The sequence below is a fragment of the Schistocerca piceifrons genome, chromosome 4 (assembly GCF_021461385.2).
Source record: "Schistocerca piceifrons isolate TAMUIC-IGC-003096 chromosome 4, iqSchPice1.1, whole genome shotgun sequence".
NCBI classification, from domain to species: domain Eukaryota; kingdom Metazoa; phylum Arthropoda; class Insecta; order Orthoptera; family Acrididae; genus Schistocerca; species Schistocerca piceifrons.
The window spans coordinates 610,419,032-610,441,546 of NC_060141.1; the positions used below are offsets into that span (position 1 = coordinate 610,419,032).

Here is a 22,515-nt window from a genome sequence, read left to right on the forward strand (position 1 = left end):
CACCAATACTCGAGGCAGGATTCGAACCTGTGACCATAGCCGTCGCGCGGTTCCGGACTGTAGCGCCTAGAACCGCTCGGTCACCCCTGCCGGCTAATACTCAATGACTGAATGTTGATATCTTTATAAAACTGAACTAACTACGTGAACTTGAGCTCATGTCCCTTCTAATCTGTAAGAACGAACTGCTTGTATACTCACATATATTTTTTGTTAAATATCCACCACAGAAACGGGATTGTACGAGCTTCATATTTTCATTATTTACCTGTAATCTTATCGTATACTTGAATGCATCTTCGATCAATGCAAATTTTCTGTTGTATGACAATTTAAATCACTTGTAATTACTACATTCATATCAACTGTGGAATCTATGTTTAATTGTAACATTTTTTAAAATATGGCACCATTAATGTCTTTAGGCAAATCTGTATGGCATTCAGTGGAACATCACACATTTTGCATGTTCTGGATCAAAACATGTACTTCATGGTACACTGTGTACTGTACCATCAGAAAGTGAATTTGTATAGCACAAGTGTACAACCTTGTGGTGGTGGGCCTGGACTTAATATTTACCACTGTACTTCAAGAAACTTGTCATACTTATGCAATTATCTGTGGCTGCACATATTTTGAGTTTTCAACAAGCGCTGAGCTGATGTGCCTATTCACATGATGTAGATTTTATATTCAGGTGTATATAACTTACTGTTATTCATTTATTCACTAAAATTCGTTTCTGTTTAAGAGTCATATATAAGACTTTTGATCCGCTAGGTCAATTACAAGAACTTGTTTTCTCAAAGGAATTTAACTTCAATGCTTTTATGATTTTATCATGAATTTTTGATACGGAACACGGTATACTTGTGCATTATAGAGTCAGTATGGATTCTGCAGAGTCTCTTTATCTCAACATGAAAAGGAGGGAGACACTTTATAACGAATCCCTGAGTCTGCTTACACCTTAAACTATTTGTTCTCAAATGAATATACTAATATTTTGGTGCAGTTGTCAGTAAACAAAATGTATGTTGCTAGTCCCTGAGTTTTCTTACATCTCAAACTTGTGCGTCCTCAAATGAATATATTAACACTTCGCTGTGGTTGTCAGTGGACAGTGTGTGATGTGCCACTGAATGTGCTGCACTTGAAACACGTGTTTCTTTACCTGCTTTTCTATTGCCAGATGATATTTTACTCTCTTGAAGAACTGTAAATAACATGTTGTTATCTTCCGAAATGAACTACTGCTAAATATAAAATGACTTACCACAATTTTAGATAAAAAAGTTATAAAATGGACTCAAAACCCAATATCGCACAATTTTTTTTTACTCAAGACAAGCGGTTTCAACGGTCTGAGCTGTCATCTTCCTGTCGTAAACTCTTGCTGTGGTAAAACGTGTTCATCTTACGCTGAACCTCGTTCACATGATGTCAAGGGGATAAAACTCAGCACACTATAATCGTTTGTTAGCACTAAACTAATTTAAAAATTTAAAAACGTGCAGCACCTAGCCCAAAATGTCATGTCCGCATAAATGTTGCACACAGACGCTTTTTACATGATACAAATACGGTGCCCAATAGCATATCTGTTTACATATGCTGGGCACATGCTAAACAGTGCAATTCCACTTTTTCAGTCGATTTCCAATTAAAAGAAGACGTCAAATCGTTGGAGTTGCTTCAACTAAATTAGGGTAAGGCACTATGTAAGTCTTCAGAAAAACGCATATAAATAGCCAAAGACGCCGACTGACCGGCCTAATATCGTTAGGTTCTCCGCGACTCGCAGAAGTGCCACAACACGAGGTAGCATGGACTTGACTAATTTCTGAGGTAGTGCTGGAGGGAACTGACACCATGAATCCCGCAGGGCTTTCCACAAATCCATAAGAATTCGAGAGGGCGGAGATGCCTTCTTAACAGCACGTGCAAGGCATCTCAGATATTCTCAATAATGTTTATGTCTGAGGAGTGTGGTGGCCAGCGGAAGTCTTCAAACTCCGGAGAGTGCTCCTAGAGCCTCTCTGTAGCAATTCTGGACATACGGGGTCGCACTGTCCAGCTGTAATTGTCCAAGCACGTCGGAATGCACAATGGACATGAATGGATGCAGGTGATCAGACAGGATACTTACGTACATGTCACCTGTCAGAATCTAGACGTATCAAGGGTCCCAAATCACCGCAACTGCACACGCCCCACACCATTACAGAGACTTCACCGCCTTGAACAGTCCTCTGTTGACATGCACGGCCCATGAATTCATGACGTTGTCTCCATACCTGTACACATCCATCCGATGCACACAATAGGCACCATTTTTCCAGCCGTCAACAACACTATGTCGTTGTTGACAGGCCCAGGCGAGGCGTAAAGATTTGTGTCGTGCAGTCATCAAGGGTACACAAGATGGGCCTTCGGCTCCGAATGCCCATATTGGTGATGTTTCACTGAATGGTTATCACGCTGACATTTGTTGGTGACCCAGCGTTGAAATCTGCAGCAATTTGCGGAATGGTTCACATCTATCACGTTGAACGATTCTCTTCAGTCATCGTTCGTCCGGTTCTTGCAGTATCTTTTTCCTGCGTCAGTGATGTTGGGCATTTCATGTTTTACCGGACTCGTGACATTGATGGTACACTCTTGAAATGGCCATACGGGAAAATCTCCACTTCCTCGCTAACTCGGCAATGCTGTGTCCCACCGCTCGTGCACCGACTGTAACACAACGTTCAAGCTCACTTAAATCTTGATAACCTGCTATTGTAGCAGCAGTAACCGATATAACAACTGCACCAGACACTGGTTGTCTTATATGGGCGTTACCGACTGCATAGCCGTTTTCTGCCTGTTTACGTATATCTGTATTTGAATACGGATGCCTTTACGAGTTTCTTTGGCGCTTCAGTGTAGAAGGCCAAGCACAGCAAATTGTTGCAATTGAAGGAAGACGTCAAGTCGCTGAAGTTACTTCAACTGAATGAGAGTAAGCCACTATGTAAGTCTTCAGAAAAAATCATACAGCTCCCATTCATGAGACATTTTGTTCTGGTAAATCTTTAGCACAGCACTTATATGTGTAGACGGAGAGCTTCTATTAGCAGCAACGGTTTGATGAAAATTTAGTTTCCCATATTGGCAAATTTACTTACCCCCTATATTACAGGATAATGAATATTACTCTAATGCGTGAACAATACACGTTTATAGCTATGCGTTTTCAAGATTTTTTTTCGGAGAAAAGCAATTCGCATCTGGTGATTGCTTCATCTTGGCCTTCGCCTTTCAGCCACTAATTTCCTGCATCCTATTTTACTGTTGTAAAGAAAAAAATTAATTCCAAATTCCGCTTCCTCGCGTTCCCCAGCAAGGCTACTTAACCAACAAATTTCCACATGCCTCTTCGTTCCTCTTCTGAAAATGCTACTTGTCGAAAATTGCCGTCGATGTTACGGAAATAATCATTACGCCTCACTACCTGAGTAAGGAGTATTTAGAAATAATTTCCAAGGTTACGAAACAGTATATAAACGAGGTAAGACTACCACGCAAGAGCGTTGCTTCCCGGGACAAAGTCATGACTAGACTGCTGGTGAGTGTCTCTGTATCTTAACATTTTATGTTTAAGTCCTTGCCGGTACGCTCTCAGAAAAGCTATGCTGTGTGCAGTGATTCTAGTAGATTTAGTACACCTATTTTTACTTCCCTGTTTCTGTTGCGCCGGCCTAAGTGGCCGAGCGGTTCTAGGCGCTACAGTCTGGAACCGCGCGACCGCTGCGGTCGCAGGTTCGAATCCTGCCTCGGGCATGGATGTGTGTGATGTCGTTAGGTTAGTTAGGTTTAAGTAGTTCTAAGTTCTAGGGGACTGATGACCTCAGCAGTTAAGTCCCATAGTGCTCAGAGCCATTTGAACCATTTTTCTGTTGCACAATTTGGCGCAATAGAGTCTGTGTAAAATCTCTATAGTCCGAATTGGTACCGTATTTACAAAGGACTCAAAACTGAAAAAAGGAAACCTTACTAGTATTTGATTCATACATTCGGTCGTCAGTGACGGGAGCGGTGTAGAGTACAATGACAGTAGTGAAGGATGTTTCTAAAGTGATTTTTAGTGTTTAATGTTGAATAGACCTTTGTGATCATGCATGTGAAACAGAATTGACTTTCAATTGAAGTAACAGTGAAAATAGTTGTTCGCAAGAGTTTTGCTTAAGCTCTATGTGTAGCACGCAAACTGTACTGTGAAAATCACTGTAATATATAGGAAAGGGTAAATTTTATGGCGAAATTTATTTATGGTCTTTTCCCTCCGAGTCACAGAAGAGCTTGCGAAACTGTAAACTACTTTGATAGTCATTAGTCATTATGAAAGCGATTAATACGAGCTATTGAATATTATTCGTTACACGCAACAAACAAGTTCCTGCAATTGCCTAGGTACTTTTCTACTGACATTAGATGCCGTTTTTCATGTATTTTCTGTGAGAGGCGAAGCCAGTCCAACCAATAGCCATTCCGATTGTATTTTAGGATTAACATGTCACACATTTTAGCAAATTTTTCCGTAAAAATGGTGCTTAATTACCACTTTCTGAGATAATTTGCGATTTCACAAGATCTCAGCTATGAATTAAGATCCCTGTTGAGTACATGTACTGAGGTCTTCTTACTCCTGTTTCCATATGTTTGCTCGGCGTAGAGGACTCCAGTTAAAAGTTGGAAACCCTGTATTTAACAAACTTACGCTACAGAGTCGTTAAGTAACAGAGTTGTTATATTTCTCTGTGTTTGAGCACGTCTTTGGTGTAACGTTAATCCCAAATCATATATTCTTCTTTTTTCATCGAAAAAGTTGCCAGCCGTTACACCAGGTGATACAAAGGGAGGTTCTTGCTGCATGTTAAATATTAAGTATCACTTTCCCATGAATAATGGTGTTTCTACGGGAAGTCTCAGGCATGGTTCTTTAAATAGGTAATGAAAATTAGTAGTCCTATCATACTTATTTATGGAACAAGCCGCAATCATCCATGATAACTTGCTGCACTACGTCTTTTTGAATTCCAGCATATCAGTGGTAAATTTGCTAACAATATCCATAGGAGCAAATAGTACTGGTAAGATTCGGTCTGACACTCATGTTGGAGTTTGCCGAAAGACATACATCCGAAATCCTAGTTTTTTCATATGGAATGGTAATTAGTACGCGAATTTTCTCATTTTGAGAGAGCTGAAGCGTGATCTGCTTAATTGTAAAAAATCATTCGACAGCCAAGATGTGTGTGTGTGTGTGTGTGTGTGTGTGTGTGTGTGTGTGTGTGTGTGTGCGTGTGTGTGTGTGTGTGTGTGTGTGTGTGTCAGTGTGTGCGTGTGTGTCAGTGTGTGCGCGCTACTGAAAAGTGAAGTGTTAGGTACAGTTTCGTAGATGTAAGTTCTAAACGCTGTAGACGAAACCTTGTTGGATACGTAAGTTGGCGTGGGAGTTCTCATAGACACCAAGATCATCTCAATTTGTAATCTATCTGGAAGCTTCAGAATACGTACACCACCCTGTAAAGGGAAGCATTTGTTTTGGAAACTTTAATTTAATTCAAAAATCGGGGAACAATCTTTCTTTGAACATTACCGACAATGTTAAATTTGCTGTTTCGGTATCTGTTTCCAAAACCTAATGTTTCTGAGAGACTCTAGCATTGTGGTGATATACTCAAGTACTTGCGTTTGTCCACCCATGTTGTGGATGTGGGACAGCGGCTGACAATATAAGTAATGGAAGTTGAACACCAGAGCCGTATTTTCAGAGTATTTATTATTCAGATGACTAGTTTCAACGCTGAATTTGCGGTATCTTCAGGTCCTGTTTATCGAAATGCCTCTGTCTAATAACTTAATTGATGTAAAATATACGATACTACAGTACTTCAACATTATTTATTGATGTACACGTCAATATATATATATATATATATATATATATATATATATATATATATATATATATATATATATATATTACACAGCCTTAAATCATAAAATGGATAAAAGTACATGAACATAAAAACAAACAGTAGGAAAATGTTTCATAGCAATCATATGTGTGATTATTAGTATATGTGAGAAAGCTGGAATCTTCTACGGTAACCACTGATATACTTTAAACCTATGACAGCATAAAACAACACAATCTCAAACAAATGTAAATTCTGAAAAAGAGGAAAATATGAAACAGTGCCCAACTTAAAATAACTGGCATGTACAACAAACGTGATAGGTAAAAAAATTGTAGAAACGGTGTAAGAGACGTAAAAAGGTAACAACGAACCCACGTGGTGCAGGTCACCTGCAAGCAAAGTAGAAATCCTTAACAACGTACATAAATACGATATTTTAGACAAACTGCCCCCAAGGAACAAAAGTAGCGAGCTGATTTGAAGGCCCTGATTAATGTAAAAGACCCAAAATAATTGTGAATGCTGAAATCTCAGGTATCACGTGCTCCATCTTATCAATACACAGTAAACGAAAATCGTGAATGGTAAGAAAACTAAAATAAAAATAAATGTCCAAAACCATACTTTTGTATCTAATCCAAATTTAATAAAAATCATTATAAGTAAAATGTGTTAAATATTGTCCAAATCAACGTACCAGCAGCAGTACTAGGACAGAGTGATACCCTTATAACCGGCTGCCCGTAGTTAATGCTGTATCAAAAGTGGAGACCAAGTACGGAACACTATCTGGTACCCCACTAAACTCTTATGATATACGGCATACACAAAAATGCTGAGTCATATGAATAGGAGCGCATTTCCTAAGAAAGGTGTAGATGACAATAAAACATCAAAGAGTTTGGGAAGTAGTGATGGTGGAATAGACTGTCGTCATTGTCCGAAATGCAGCAGGTATCAATGTGCCTTTTCCGTGTACCAGTTTTCTGGATTAATATCTAAATTTCGCTGCAGGGCCGTGTCGATTGCAACCATGTGTCGCAGTTGACAATGATCAGAGACTCGGTAGCCTTCTTGTCACTAATCGTGAGTTTTTTCAGCACCAGATTCCTCCCTGTACATCAAAACGACACCGCCTTGTACTTACAGAGACACAATAAACGGTTACACATAAAAACACAACACTCAAGCAAAGATAGAGAAGGATGCTAATATACAGTCTGTTAAGTAAGATCGTGGTCGGGTTAATCAGTAGAAAAATGTATTTGACAAAAAACTAAAGCATATACGTACACTAGATATATGAACGATAGGAAAATGCAGTTACAATTAATAATACGTCCAGCCACCCTTAGCGTCGATAATTGCTTGGCATCTCCGAGGCATGCTTGAAACCAAGTTTTCCTGCAAGAGACTTCCAAACCGTCTAATTAGCGTTGACAGCTTTTTCAAATCGAATTTTGGTTGCACTTGACGTAGTGTTACGAACGGGTTTCCCGAAAAAAGGTTAAAATTCTTATTCCCGTTTTTCGATTCACTTAACAGACTGAGCCACGTTCTTCAAAATTCTCCACGTTTTTAAGCAATTTATAGCTCGTTACCCTTTTTAATACAAATGACTTTGATTTCCCGATACATATAGACGCCGCGACATGACTCATTTTCCCATCTTTGAGGTGGCTGCAGAGCAATGTAGCCCCAAAACGCGACGCGTAAGCTATACTCATGTCTCTTCTTGTGTATCTCAGCCAACAATTGAAAGTAAATTAATGCTGTCATAGTCACTGCATGAAGGACAAAAGTTCACTCTATTGGGCTGTGAAAGAACTATGGCCATGTCTTGTACCATCTGAGTGTAATGCCGCCCACGGCTAGACTCAACAGACTGTAAAAGTGGAATGAAATTCTGTCTGCATTCGCGGTGGATTAATCTCTTGCGATCTCTCAGTCAAAATATCCAGACGTTATTTTTTATGTTCTCCGTATTGGAGGTGATGTCTTGAATGTGGAACACCATTCACTTTCCCAAACGGGGTGAATCCTGTCACAAACGTCATACATCGCTTGTACAACTACAATTTTATTATTATCTGCTCTTGTTGTTAGAGCCAAATGAAATGTTTCATTATAATTTCTCCATACGTAATGTGTTAGAGACAATGTCTTATCTCATAGATGATAAATTTCAGCGTCCGCTACCATCAAGGAATTAGCTCATAATAGCGCATACTGAATGAGTCAGTAGTAAAGGCTGCTTTTCGACAGGGCAATGAAACTCTTGTTTGATACCTGCTGCCGAAACCACCACGGCCATGAAATTCCCGCTGGAGTCGCGAAAACAATCCGCCCGGTACACTGTTTGGACAGTTAATATATACTAAACAGCCTACAAGGTTACGATTGTATATATAAGCCACGTTCGGCCGCCAAACGCCACACGGTGTTGCTAGCTGCAGACCACGCCATGGCTAAACTGCTGGTGAGTGCCTCCGCGTCTTCGCCACGTATATAAGAATAAGATTTCGTTGCCATCATTGTCAACACTTCGCGTGGATTTACTTACTGGGCACTGAGTACAGGCTGTAATGGAGACGAATCTCGAGTGGCTTGTGGCGTCGGGAGATGATATCGTCATCATCTTATCGTTTCAAGAGCGTTAAAATTATCGTTTCATTCCGATGAACTTATTTTTAGATTTACTTTGTAACTGTCTGACGCTACTTATGAGCGTCTTCTGCTGCTGATGCATAGCTACTGATCATCAGCTTACAATAATTATTGGTCTAAACCACACCTTAACTTACAAAAAGAAAGCTTTATCCTCTTAATATCTGAATAAATTTCTGTTTGGAAGAAAATTGGAAAAATCATATTGGGTAACTAGTAACGAAGTGTTTAAGGGTACGTAAGGTCAATTCTAACATGTGTTATACCTCTCAGGTGTAACTGAGTATGCCTCACGTTTTCAACCAGAGGCATTTGAGAAATAAAAAGCTGACAACATTCAACTTGAAAAAAAAAATTATTTAACATATCGGTGATGCATTGATAGGATTTACATTGTTAAAAATAAAAAAAGTGATGGGATACAATTCAAATAACTGTATATTACAAAATATAGCCGTATTCGCGAAATTCTTGGGATGAATTTATTCTCTTTTATACACACAGAACATCGTTAGTTACAGTTACTGCACAAGAATATTGTCTCTTCCCTAAAATTTGGTCTTGCGGCTGTAATGTCAGGATAATGACGTACTGCATCAGTTCAAGCGGAACCGGTCTAGTTGGGCCCTAATGCTTCTTGCGTAGTTGTTATGTCTCTGCACTGACCGAATGCCTACTTCTCCTTATTTCTCATGCCTTTTTCCTACTTACAAAGTGGCACTGCTGTTCTAAACTTCAATTATGGTAGACAACTATTTTTATTATGGTTAATTTTGGAACTGTCACTGTCCTTCTCCGCAAGATGTACTTAACTTTCAAATTGTCATTTTCATTTCGTGGAGCATATATTTTGGATGATGCATCGCTAATAAAATAAAACCTTCAAAGTATTAGCAGTGAAAAGTAATCAGCCAAAAATGCTGAGTTCGACTGTTCATTTGAATTATTGGGAACTTGTAATAAATTGAAGTATATGGTGCTTTGAACAAACTGAAATATTTTTTTTCATTTCACATAATTTCATCTCTTTCATGTGCCTATGAAGACACATAAATGCCCACTTGTGATTACTTTAAACAAATAATTTTTTTGGAATTAACTTGCACGTACAATTAGTTTATTAGATCAATATGTGATTTACTTCTTGTCATAGGTATTATAAGTAAATAAATATATTTTAGAACTGAACTTAGCTTTGTATCTAGCCATAATTGTCCAAATAATTACGATAACTCCTCGTTTGCATGTGTGTGTTTGTGTTTGTGTTTGTGTGTGTGTGTGTGTGTGTGTGTGTGTGTGTGTTCGTAGCGAGCAACTGCGCGAACGGCAAGTCACTTTAGGAGTACCCAAAACACTGAGGAGACAGTAAAATGTATCATAAGCGATGGTAACATCGCGTAGAAACTGCACCCACACTCACTGGAACTCAAAACCATTTAACCTTCCATCCGTTAAAGTCGCTTCGGTATGATGCGGATTCTCAACGAACGTCATTAAGGGATTAAGTATCAGCTGATACTGAAAAATGTAAGTGTACTGAAACATACCTCCGCGTCAGTACAAGTTTTAGTAATGACACAAACCATCATTTGCGAAGTATAAGAGGGACATTTTTTCAGTGCTTAGGAAGGAAAGCATTTGGAGTAGTATGGGAAAAAGAATGCTGTTGCAGAGGTGAATAAGGCCGACAGTTAACAGCCTAGAATTTATTCCGTGTGTCTGTTTGGGACAGGTAGGGAATACATTTTAAGACCACGTTCCCATACATTGACCTATCAATGAGAAGCACTTCTCGAATTGCTGTCTCAGTAGGGTGTCAGTGTACTACTAAAGTTTTGATGAAAAGTACAAATGTGTGTGTGTGTGTCTGTTTGTAATACACAGTGTGTGTGTGTGAGAGAGAGAGAGAGAGAGAGAGAGTGAGAGAGAGAGAGAGAGGGGGGGGGGGGGGGCGGGGCAGGGATAAAGAGAGAAAGTGGAAGTTGCATATTGCGAGTGAAAAAAATTCACATTGAATCTATATATTTTGTAGCACTAGTTTTACGATCACTGCTCTTGGATGTTGTCTATAATATTACACACCATCTGTATCTAAACTTCAACATAACTCGGCAAACCTGAAGATGTTCAAAGAAACGAAACCGGTCGTACCACGTACCGAGCGAGGCGGCGCTGTGGTTAGCACGCTGGACTCGCATTCTGGAGGACGACTGTTCAAATCTGAGTCCAGTCATCCACATTCAGGATTAACCCAATCCGAGATTGTGCTCCGTCTCTAATGACCTCAATGTCGACGGGGCGTTAAGCCCTATCTTTTTTCTTTCCTTCAGTCATACCACAATACCTGTCCAAAAGTACAGCTGACAAGGTTTTCATACTCATTAAGGGGCTCCGGAAAGGCTCAAAATCATGAAAAGTTCAATTGTTACTTTTTTGCGTTTTCTGAATCTGCAGACTATTACCTTTTAATAGATATATAATTTATTCAATTCCGAAGACTACAACAATTTTTAAATTTTTTTTGAAATGTGTTCTACATGGGCGTGACCCACTGTGGCGCTGTTAAACTGCTGTCAAACGGTGTTATTATTAACGTCCGTGTTCATCAGGTACATTTTAGTGATGTGAGATAAAGTATGTGTTGTGGCTAACCTGTGATGGTTCAATATATATCGCTGGTGTGATTTTCGATTGTTTCATGTTTATTTACTCTGTCGTTATCTCGAAAATATTCGTAATTAATTCTGTTTCTAGAGTCTCTGTTTTGTTGAAGTATAATAATGAGTAAAAGTAAAGTTATTAGAAATCCTCTGAAGGCTTTTAAGAAAAGGAGAAATGTTGGAAAGCCAAAGGTATGTGTTATTACTGTAAACAATAAAGACGATAACCAAGTGAGTGAACCTAACCTCTCAAGTACACCTGCCCATAGCAGTCACAGTGGGAAAGAAAATACTTCACAGAAGAAGCTTGGTTCAATGAGTGAAAACTATGAATGTTTTATGGGCGAATCGGATGTGAATGAAATATTTGATATGTCGGTTCTCAAAGGAATTTTTTCAAACTGTGTAAGATGTATTCATTGTAGTGAAGTTGGTCTGGAACTCTCCATAATAAAGCACGTAGGACTTGCTAGTGAAATACAACTGAAATGTGATAAGTGTTCATACATGACCACCTTTTGGAACAGTGTTGCAGTAACTGCAACTGAAGAAAATGGTAGTAAAATCTACGAACACAACATTAGATTTGTTTATTCCTTGCGTTCAGTTGGTAAGGGTGCTACTGCAGGTGCAATTTTATGTGGCATCATGAATCTTCCAAATCCCCCAACCAAGTTTACGACCTATAATAAATTAATAGGGTCTAAAGTAGAAGATGTCTGTATAGAATCTATGAAGAACGCTGTGGAAGAGGCAGTAATGGAAAATAATGGTAACAGAGATTTGACTGCAGCGTTCGATGGTACCTGGCATAAACGGGGACACACATCTCTTCATGGTGTAGTATCGGCCACCAGTATGTATACAGGGAAAGTTTTAGATGTAGCAGTAATATCAAAGTATTGTAGATGTCCACAAAAATATAAAGGTACACATGAAAATAATTGCAAAGCTAACTATAGTGGCAGTAGTGGAGGAATGGAAGTGGCTGGTGTTGCCAGTATATTCCAGCGTTCTGAGGCGTGTGATAAAGTGCGATATGTTAATTACCTTGGTGACGGTGATTCTAAAAGTTTCAAACATGTTCAAGGACTGAAGCCCTATGGTGATGATGATGTAGTGCAGAAATTTGAGTGTATTGGACACGTACAGAAGCGAATGGGAACAAGACTTCGGCGACTGAAAGCTTCGTACAAAAAACAAAAACTCAGTGATGGTAAAGGGTTGGATGGGAAGGGAAGGTTAACTGACAGTGTAATTGACAAAATACAGAACTATTATGGAATGGCTATTAGGCAAAATACACAAAGTGTCGACGAAATGAAGAAGGCTGTTTGGGCTCTTTTTTTTCATACTTCTTCAACCGATGAAAATCCCCAACATAGCTTGTGTCCCAAAGAAGAAGACAGTTGGTGTAAATATAACAAAGGATTGCTAACTGGTGAAGCGTACACTCATAAGCATAGTCTGCCTCATGCAATAATGGAGGTGATAAAACCTATTTTCAGAGACTTAGCAGCACCTGAACTGTTGAAAAAGTGTATTCACGGAAAAACTCAAAACCCCAATGAAAGTGTAAATAGTGTTATATGGTCGAGAATCCCCAAGACTGTATTTGTTGGAATAGAAACACTTCACTTTGGTGTGTATGATGCTGTTGCGACTTTCAATGATGGCAACATTGTAAGGTGCAAGGTATTTAGAAATATGGGAATGAAGATAGGTCCTAACATGGTACGAGCGATGCTTGCTTTAGACAAGGGACGCCTTCGGGCTGCAGACAGAGCTGTAAAGAGTCTAGAAATACAAGCAAGAGTAAACAGGAGGAGGAACAAGAGGAAGTTGGAGGAGGAGTTCGCACAGGATGAAGACAATCCATCCTATGGACCTGGAATGCACTAAAAAGTTAATCCAATCTTTGTCGCTCGATTCCCAAAACTTTTATTTTCTCATACTAATTACATGTTTTCTAAGGATCTTCCAAACATATTTGTTTCAAACTTTCAGTAAATGTTACACAGTACCTTCTGCATAATTTAACACAGCCTTTTTCCAAAAAACTGTATATTTTTGAATATATAAATAAAAAATTGCAAAAAAATGTTGTGAATTTTCATTACAATTGAAAAAAAATCATCTTTAATAATTGAACAAAAATTTTGTAAAATCCCTGTGTTAAGTTGTAGCCCATATTCCAATAAATAATCTGTAATAAGTTCAACTTCCTACCTCAAATACTTTGTGAGGAAAGATGTAATTTATAAGCGTTATTTTAACATTGCAAGTATAGGGCGTTCCGAAGCCCCTTAAAAAGTGTTTCGGATACAGAGTTTGTCTCTGTAACTTACTAGTTGATAAGTGAAAGGAATATTTATTTAGACAGGTAACATAAGAAATGTTGCTCTATCTGCAGAGTGACGAAATAGTTTATTTCGTTATTTTCCAGGGAGTTGCTGCAAGAAACTTTAATTTTTGTTACATAAAACATTATTGTTTCGCAAAATGCAGTTGCTGTATTGAAAACGCATACAGATTAACTTAATTCAAATTTCCATCAATCTACGTTATCGAGGTAGAAACGTTCATAGTTTTAAGAGGGGATGCAACATGTTGCACTTTATTGGCTGCTTTCAGAAGGATGCTTTGATATCGAAATGTTCATTTAAGTGAGATGTCAAAACGAGTGCCCATTTTCCTTGCGTCATAAGTCGCTACTCTTTCTAAATGACCTACAGACGAGAAGCAAAATTGATGATATCAAGAACGAAAATCTTCCTCGATGCATTTTTCAAAGTAATCTAGGATTAATTATTCCACGTCGCAGACGGATCCTTGTTTTTTCATGCATGCCATTGGGCGACGTGCCTTATGTACAGTAGTGTAAGGATATGTTCTACAATCTAACCGACTTCAAACAGCTCATCGAGCTTATTATTTAGTAAGTTGCAGAGGTAAACATCTTATCTGAAACATCTTGGAGATACGTACCGCACACAACAAGAATTACTGTCGGAAACTGGTGACGCTCTTATCGAGCATTCACGGGGTTATTACATGATGTAAGACACTTACTGTTTTTCTTCACTGAAATCTTTCTCGATAATTCTATGAGAATGTCGTCCACTCCACGAGCCGTGTTGTGACTTTGGCCTTTCGGTACCCTTTCAAATACGAGATCTTCAGCCTCAAATTGATATTTCCTCTCCCTTTTCCATAATATTGTCTTTATGTTTGCTTCAAGAAGAATATAATAATTCCAATCCCAAAGAAAGCAGGTGTTGACAGATGTGAAAATTACCGAACTATCAGTTTAATAAGTCACAGCTGCAAAATACTAACACGAATTCTTTACAGACGAATGGAAAAACTAGTAGAAGCCAACCTCGGGGAAGATCAGTTTGGATTCCGTAGAAACACTGGAACACGTGAGGCAATACTGACCTTACGACTTATCTTAGAAGAAAGATTAAGGAAAGGCAAACCTACGTTTCTAGCATTTGTAGACTTAGAGAAAGCTTTTGACAATGTTGATTGGAATACTCTCTTTCAAACTCTAAAGGTGGCAGGGGTAAAATACAGGGAGCGAAAGGCTATTTACAATTTGTACAGAAACCAGATGGCAGTTATAAGAGTCGAGGGACATGAAAGGGAAGCAGTGGTTGGGAAGGGAGTAAGACAGGGTTGTAGCCTCTCCCCGATGTTGTTCAATCTGTATATTGAGCAAGCAGTAAAGGAAACAAAAGAAAAATTCGGAATAGGTATTAAAATTCATGGAGAAGAAATAAAAACTTTGAGGTTCGCCGATGACATTGTAATTCTGTCAGAGACAGCAAAGGACTTGGAAGAGCAGTTGAATGGAATGGACAGTGTCTTGAAAGGAGGATATAAGATGAACATCAACAAAAGCAAAACAAGGATAATGGAATGTAGTCTAATTAAGTCGGGTGATGCTGAGGGAATTAGATTAGGAAATGAGACACTTAAAGTAGTAAAGGAGTTTTGCTATTTGGGGAGCAAAATAACTGATGATGGTCGAAGTAGAGAGGATATAAAATGTAGACTGGCAATGGCAAGGAAAGCGTTTCTGAAGAAGGGAAATTTGTTAACATCGAGTATAGATTTAAGTGTCAGGAAGTCCTTTCTGAAAGTGTTTGTATGGAGTGTAGCCATGTATGGAAGTGAAACATGGACGATAAATAGTTTGGACAAGAAGAGAATAGAAGCTTTCTAAATGTGGTGCTACAGAAGAATGCTGAAGATTAGATGGGTAGAACACATAACTAATGAGGAAGTATTGAATAGGATTGGGGAGAAGAGAAGTTTGTGGCACAATTTGACCAGAAGAAGGGATCGGTTGGTAGGACATGTTCTGAGGCATCAGGGGATCACCAATTTAGTATTGGAGTGCAGCGTGGAGGGTAAAAATCGTAGAGGGAGACCAAGAGATGAATACACTAAGCAGATTCAGAAGGATGTAGGTTGCAGTAGGTACTGGGAGATGAAAAAGCTTGCACAGGATAGAGTAGCATGGAGAGCTGCATCAAACCAGTCTCAGGACTGAAGACCACAACAACAACAACAACAACATTTGTATAACCCTTCTATATATTCTTTCCACCTTTCAGACTTACATTATCTGATTGATACTGCGCTGCCATCTGAACTCTTTAGTACCGGTGTTGGTACAGCTGCTTCTCCTTTCTCTAAAGATTTCTTGTATTTCCCTATAGGCTTCATCTATCGTTCCCGAAGACATGCATTTTCTTATGTCTATTCCCGCTGTGCACCTTTGCATTGCCAGTCTCATATTTAAACGTCTGTATTTCGTTTTGCATGATTTACTGGATAGGTTTTTACATTTTCACCTTTCGCCGATTTAAATATACGTCTTTGGTGTTATCACAGGATTTCAAAATCTGGCTCTGAGCACTATGGGACTTAACATCTGAGGTCATGAGTCCCCTAGAACTTAGAACAACTTAACTCTAACTGACCTAAGGACATCACACTTATTCATGCCCGAGGCAGGATTCGAACCTGCGACCGTAGCAGTCGCGCGGTTCCGGACTGAAGCGCCTAGAACCGCTCGGCCACCGCGGCAGGATTTGTACTTCGTTCTTGCCTCTCCTGCCTCTCTATAAAGGTGCTTCTATGCTCTCTTCACAATCCGTCGCTCAAAGTTACTCATTCGTCGTTTGCTATAAGCCTTTTCAAAGGTGCGTCCGTTCATTCTAATGCTTTCTTTGGAAATCTCAGCTACACCCGGCTATTGTGACTTACACGTCAAGTTCAGAAATTTCTTCCGATTTAAAGTGAATTTCACAACCAATAAAGGATTGTCATATGTTTCTCAGTTTCAAATATTGTTTCGAAATCTCTGCCTTACCGTTATGCCGGGTGATTCCGTGAAGATGTTACAAACTTTCAGGGATGATAGTAAAAGGTAAATGTGCCAGTTTGTGGTAAGGAGCCCTGGTCCGGAAAAGACCTTGTCGAAAGTTACAATCGATAATCGTAATGATAACTCTGATAGTGGACCTCTTCTACTGCAAATTCTTTGGTTAATTGGTTGATCTGGGGGGGGGGGGGGGGGGGGTGCGGGGTGGAGGAGGACCAAACAGGGTGGCTATCGACCCCTTTGGACTAGGGAAGTATGGGGAAGGGAGTCTGCCGTGCCCTTTCGAAGGAACTATCCCGGCATTTGCCTGAAGCGATTTAGGGAAGTCACGGAAAACCTAAATCAGGATGACCAGACGGGGGTTAGAATTTTCGTCCTACCGAATGCGAATCCAATATGGTAATCACTGTGCCACCTTGCTCGGAGCAACTGCTTTGCTTTTCATGTTTTGGGAAGAGGTGTTATGGAACAAAACAAGGAAGAATTATCTATTGAACATGGGATCTAAATGAATTCCCTAAGAGCTGTTGATGATGATGATGTTTGGTTTATGGGGCGCTGAACTGTGCGGTCATCAGCGGCCGTACAAAATCCAAATTTTTACACTGTCCAGTTTTTTCCCACAGCCCAATCTAGCCACTGTCACAAACGATGATCATGAGGATAAAATGATGGGGACAACACAAACACCCAGTCTGCGGGCAGAGAGAATCCCTAACCCGGCCAGGAATCGAACCCAGGGGTCCCGTGGCCCAGGGGCAGCAATGCTAGCCACTAGACCACGAGCTGCGGACCCTAAGAGCTGTGAACACTTGTTCAGTAGTAGAGATAAGTTTCACATTAGTGAAGATGAACTAGTGCTCTTAGATCTTAACTTATGCACTTTAGAGGCCATGTTTACTGGACTTTTTTGTTTTGATCCATAATTCCTCCTCCCAAAATTGGAAAAGTAAAGATCTTGCAGTAGAGAAGATGTACTATCAAATGCATTAGGACGACTGTTGCTTGTAACTTTCGATTCGGTCGTATTTGGACCTGGTCCCTTATCCCAGGTTCATAATTTTACCCTACTGCATCATCGCCGAAATAATGTAACGTCATCACGGAATCATTCTGTGCGATTTATTAAAAGATTCCGGTGTCCCCAGGTGTTAAACTTGTATATGGCTCATTTGGTGATCCTAAAATGATCAGTAGTGATTTAACTGTTCTCCGTGCAGAGTTCTACTAGGCTCCTTCCCCTTTCATTCCCAGCCCATGTATTCCTACTATTTCAACTTGTCTTCCTTTTCCTACAATTAATTTACACTCCTCCATCACTATTATAATTTCATCTCCCTTAACAATCCAAATAATTTATTCTACCTCATCTATTATTTCAGCTTCTTCATGATCTGCGGACCTGGTAGAGAAATAAACTTGTACTATAAGGAAGGGCCGGCCGGTGTGGCCGAGCGGTTCTAGGCGCTTCAGTCTGGAACCGCGCAACCGCTACGGTCGCAGGTTCGCATCATGCCTTGGGCATGGATGTGTGTGATGTCCTTAGGTTCGTTAGTTTTAAGTAGGTCTAAGTTCTAGGGGACTGATGACCTCAGCTGTTAAGTCCCATAGTGCTCCGAGCCATTTTTTTGTAACGAAGGGTGTTGCCTTTTTCCTTATTTTGGCTGCGGTAATCCATTAAATATGCTGTTTACTCACATTCCTATTTTCTTATTCAGTAATAACCCGCTCCTGCAGTACCCTGTACGGGACATATAATATCGTACTGTTAGGCTGCAGCGGATGTCTATCAAAGGAGCCCCCTCCACACACCCCTAACCCGCGTCTTGGCTGGTCATCGGGCTCAGTTCAGAGGATATTTACCACTGAAGACAAGTGTACTCCAATCAATGAGACTCCAGGCCGAGGACGTGTCTGGAGACACTCTGGACGGCAGTGAGATACCAACCTGACTGTCGCCTGCCATATGGACCAGCAACCAGGATCGATGGCCAAGGAATTTGGCATGATATCCCCCAGCAAATCTGACATTGCCATTGATGATGGAAGGACGACTAACGAAAAATCAAGACATTTTCGTAGGATTTATTGACCAGCTAAAAGCCTCTCAGAATGTAAAATGGTGCGATATGATTGAAATTCTAAGAAAAATAGGGTTAAGTTATGGGGAAAAACGGTTAATGCGTAATATGCCCAACTACCAAGCGGGAACATTAAAGAGTGGAAATCCAAGAACAGATCGGAAAGGGCATTAGACAGCGATGTAGTCTTTCACCCCTACTGTTCAATCTGCACACTGAGGAAGCAATTACGAAAATAAAAGAAAGGTTCAGAAGTGGAATAAAGGTGAAAGGATATCAATGAGACGATCCGATGATGGCATTGGTATCGTGAGTAAAAGTGAAGAAGAATTACATGATCTGCTGAACGGATTGAACTGTCTAATGAGTACATAGTATGGATTGAGAGGAAACCCAAGAAAGACGAAGGTAGTGAGAATAGTAGAAATGAGAACAGCGAGAAACTTAACATCAGGATTGATGGTCACAAAACAGATGGAGTTAAGGAATTCTGATACATAGGCTGCAAAATAACCAATGACGGACAGAGCATGGAGGACACCAAAAGGAGACTAGCAATGGCAAAAAGAGCAATCCTGGTCAAGAGAAATCAACTAATATCAAATATCGGCCTTAATTTGAGATAGCTATATCTGACAATGTACGTCTGCAACTTGGAAATTTGTAATAATGTCTTAAGCGACCAAACTGCTGATGTCATCGGTCCTTAAACTTACACACTACTTAATCTAACTTACACAAACTTATGCTAAGGACGACACACACACACGCCCATGCCCGACGGAGGACTCGAAACTCCGACAGGGGAAGCCGCGCGGAGCGTGACAAGACGCTCTAGACCGCGCGGCCACCCCATGTGACTGTACATCTAGAGTACAGCATTCTATGATAGTGAAACATGGACTGTGGGAAAACTGGAACGGAAGAGAATCGAAGCACTTGAGATGTGGTGCTACAGACGAATGTTGAAAATTAGGTGGACTGATAAGGTAAGGAATGAGGAGGTTCTGCGCAGAATCGGAGAGGAAGGAATATGTGGAAAAGACTGATGAAGAGAAGGGACAGGATGATAGGACATCTCTTAAGACATGAGGGAACGACTTCCATGGACTAGAGGGAGCTGTAACGGGCAAAAAACGTAGAGGAGATTGGAATACATCTAGCAACTAATTGAGGACATAGGTTGCAAGTGCTTCTCTGAGACGAAGAGGTTACCACAGGAGAGGAATTCGTGGTGAGCCACATCAAACCAATCAGAAGAAAGAAGAAAAAGAAATCCCCCAGGACCACATGGAACAAATATATCAATCAATACCAAGCAGAATAAATGCCTGCATAAGGCCCAGTGTTGGAGCACCGTGTTATTGACTTCTTCAGTTTGTGAAGCACTTCCTCTTGAATAGATCATCCAGTTTTTCTGAAAGTTAATCATTGTTCGTCTGTACAAGTCAATAACATCTGCCAATTAACGTCCCATTCGGATGACTCCTTCATGGTGTGTATTTTTCTTTTGTCTTAAAGTGTCAAATCACACAAAAGTGGACCCTAGTAAAGATGATCAGCTAGTCAGATCAAAATCAGTAATCATTAATAAAACAGTAATGAAGACGATGTTTCTTATTCATTGTGACACGCAAGTGGATCTCATGTACTTCATACATTGACGTAGTCACTATTCCTCTGTTGGCAGACACTGTTCACGCTTCTCCTGTGTGTTGCCACCTTGGCTCATGCGCAGTTTGGCCAGGGCGGTTTCGGCCGTCCTGGCGGAGGTTTCGGGAGGCCCGGTGGTGGTGGCGGCTTTGGCCCTGGAGGAGGTGGCGGCTTTGGCCCTGGAGGAGGTGGCGGCTTCGGCCCTGGAGGAAATGGCGGCTTTGGCCCTGGAGGAGGTGGCGGCTTCGGCCCTGGAGGAGGCCGTCCTGGTTTCGGCGGTGGCGGCTTCGGACCCGGACGCGGTCGCGGTTTTGGCGGCTGAACGATGCACCTGCACCAGCTACAGCTCTCCACAAACTACTTCACTTCTTCATTTCAGTTGACTTGTGCGCAATTTAATTGTGAATAAAGCATAATAATCATCATTGTGTTAATTACTTTTTCCAAATTTCATTAAAATCAATCTATAAGTGAGGACTGATCGTAGCTAATTGACGAGTTTGCGAGGTGGGAACGGTAAGCCATTTGTGGCAACGTATTGTAGTCAGTCCACGACCAGAAATTATATGTCTCTGTTGGTCCATTATGGCCAGGGGACATCAGCATGCATGGACTTAAAGATATTTAGTTTTATTATGAATTGACGAAACTGGTTCCTTTGAGAATAAAATAAAATATCTTAAAGTGTGCAGCTGTTGGTAAAATTTATTGATTTGAAAAGAGATTATATGTATCAGCCTAGTCAACGCCCAAAGGAGTGAGCTCTTCAGCACCACACTTCTATGAAATGCGGGAGAGGAGAGCTAATAGGCTTTCTTCTCCCACCTAAGACAAGAGATATGATTGGTACGTTCGCAATGCACGAAATGCGAATATGTGAGCTGCAGCACCTCGGATCCAAAACGAAGTACCTGGCATGCGTTCCGCTGAACAATGTGTACTCTAGCAGTTATATGGTATGTGTAATGAATCCTAACACCAGACGAAGTGAGACGTCATATAGTCCTTCAATTAATCAATGTTCTATGATTCCACATGCGTTCTGGGCTTATGCATTCCTGACAATGTTCAAGAGCAAGTCACAGAGAAAAGGAGGCAGTTTTAATATATGTCTGTACCTGTTACAGGTAGGAAATGGCCATTATAACTTATCATAATTTATTCACTGCTGCTGCTGTTGCATTTACTGCAGGTAATTGTTACAGTTAGTACCTCTTCAAGGAGCAAGTCGTTGTCCTTTAGAGTCCATCGGGTTATATGATGATAACTGTACTCTATTTTTTTTTTTTTTTTACTGAGGTTAGAACCAGGATTTCAACCTCAAATCCCTGTCCCATAGGCATTTTTTTCTCTGCCTTCGAATCTGTGTCTCTGCCGATGCCAGTTGAGTCCTTGCCAGCTTTGCACCACCCTAAGAAAAATGCTGTCGCCAAACAGTGAATGATAAATTACTAAGATATTCGAAATCCTTTCCATCATAGCTAGTAGAAAGAAAGAACTGCGGATGGAACTAGCAAACATTTCATGCAACATCCAGTCTTATAGCGGAAATTTGAGAATGAGTGTTAAATGACAGTCACGAACGATACTGCACTACAGACTTGTAACAGGTGTGTCCAGGAGCCACACAATATTGCAGCAATGCTCGACATGGATTTTTCAAGTCCTGGGGGAGACATGGGGCAACTATAACTCACAAATTTTGTTACAAGAAAGCTTTTGGGACGACTGTGTTTTGAAGTATGCAGAGAAGGACGTTAATAGTAATGGAAGTTGTTAATAAATAATTTGATTGGCAGAACTAAAAACCTGGGCTATCCAATGAAAAGTAAGAACGTACACACAGACACACAGCATAAATTTTTGCTGTATGTCAGACGAGAAAGGAGATTTCTGTACAATGTTACTGCAGGTAATGAATCCAGGCTGCCACGACAGTAACCCACACGCAAGCAACAGCAGATACTACTGTCTCGACTGCTGAATGTCAGACATCCCTAAATGGTATAACGCACTCATCATTAGGTGGTAGTGGCACACACTATGGAACGCCTGTAAAAATCCACCTCACAGTCAAGTAACGT

The 22,515-nt window shown here is 40.3% G+C and overlaps 1 protein-coding gene across 2 annotated transcripts; it reads left to right on the forward strand.

Moving 5' to 3' along the window:
• Nucleotides 1–3,562: 3,562 nt before the first annotated feature.
• On the forward strand, nt 3,563–20,856 carry LOC124796404 (glycine-rich cell wall structural protein-like). 2 transcript variants are annotated; one of them, XM_047260580.1, is made up of 2 exons: nt 3,563–3,613; nt 20,469–20,856. In XM_047260580.1, the coding sequence occupies exons 1-2, from the start codon at nt 3,599–3,601 to the stop codon at nt 20,751–20,753; spliced, it is 300 nt and encodes a 99-aa protein (XP_047116536.1). In that variant the 5' UTR covers nt 3,563–3,598; the 3' UTR covers nt 20,754–20,856. The 2 variants fall into 2 exon arrangements, with proteins under 2 accessions (XP_047116536.1, XP_047116538.1); XM_047260582.1 differs by lacking the exon at nt 3,563–3,613 and adding an exon at nt 8,425–8,451.
• Nucleotides 20,857–22,515: the final 1,659 nt, after the last annotated feature.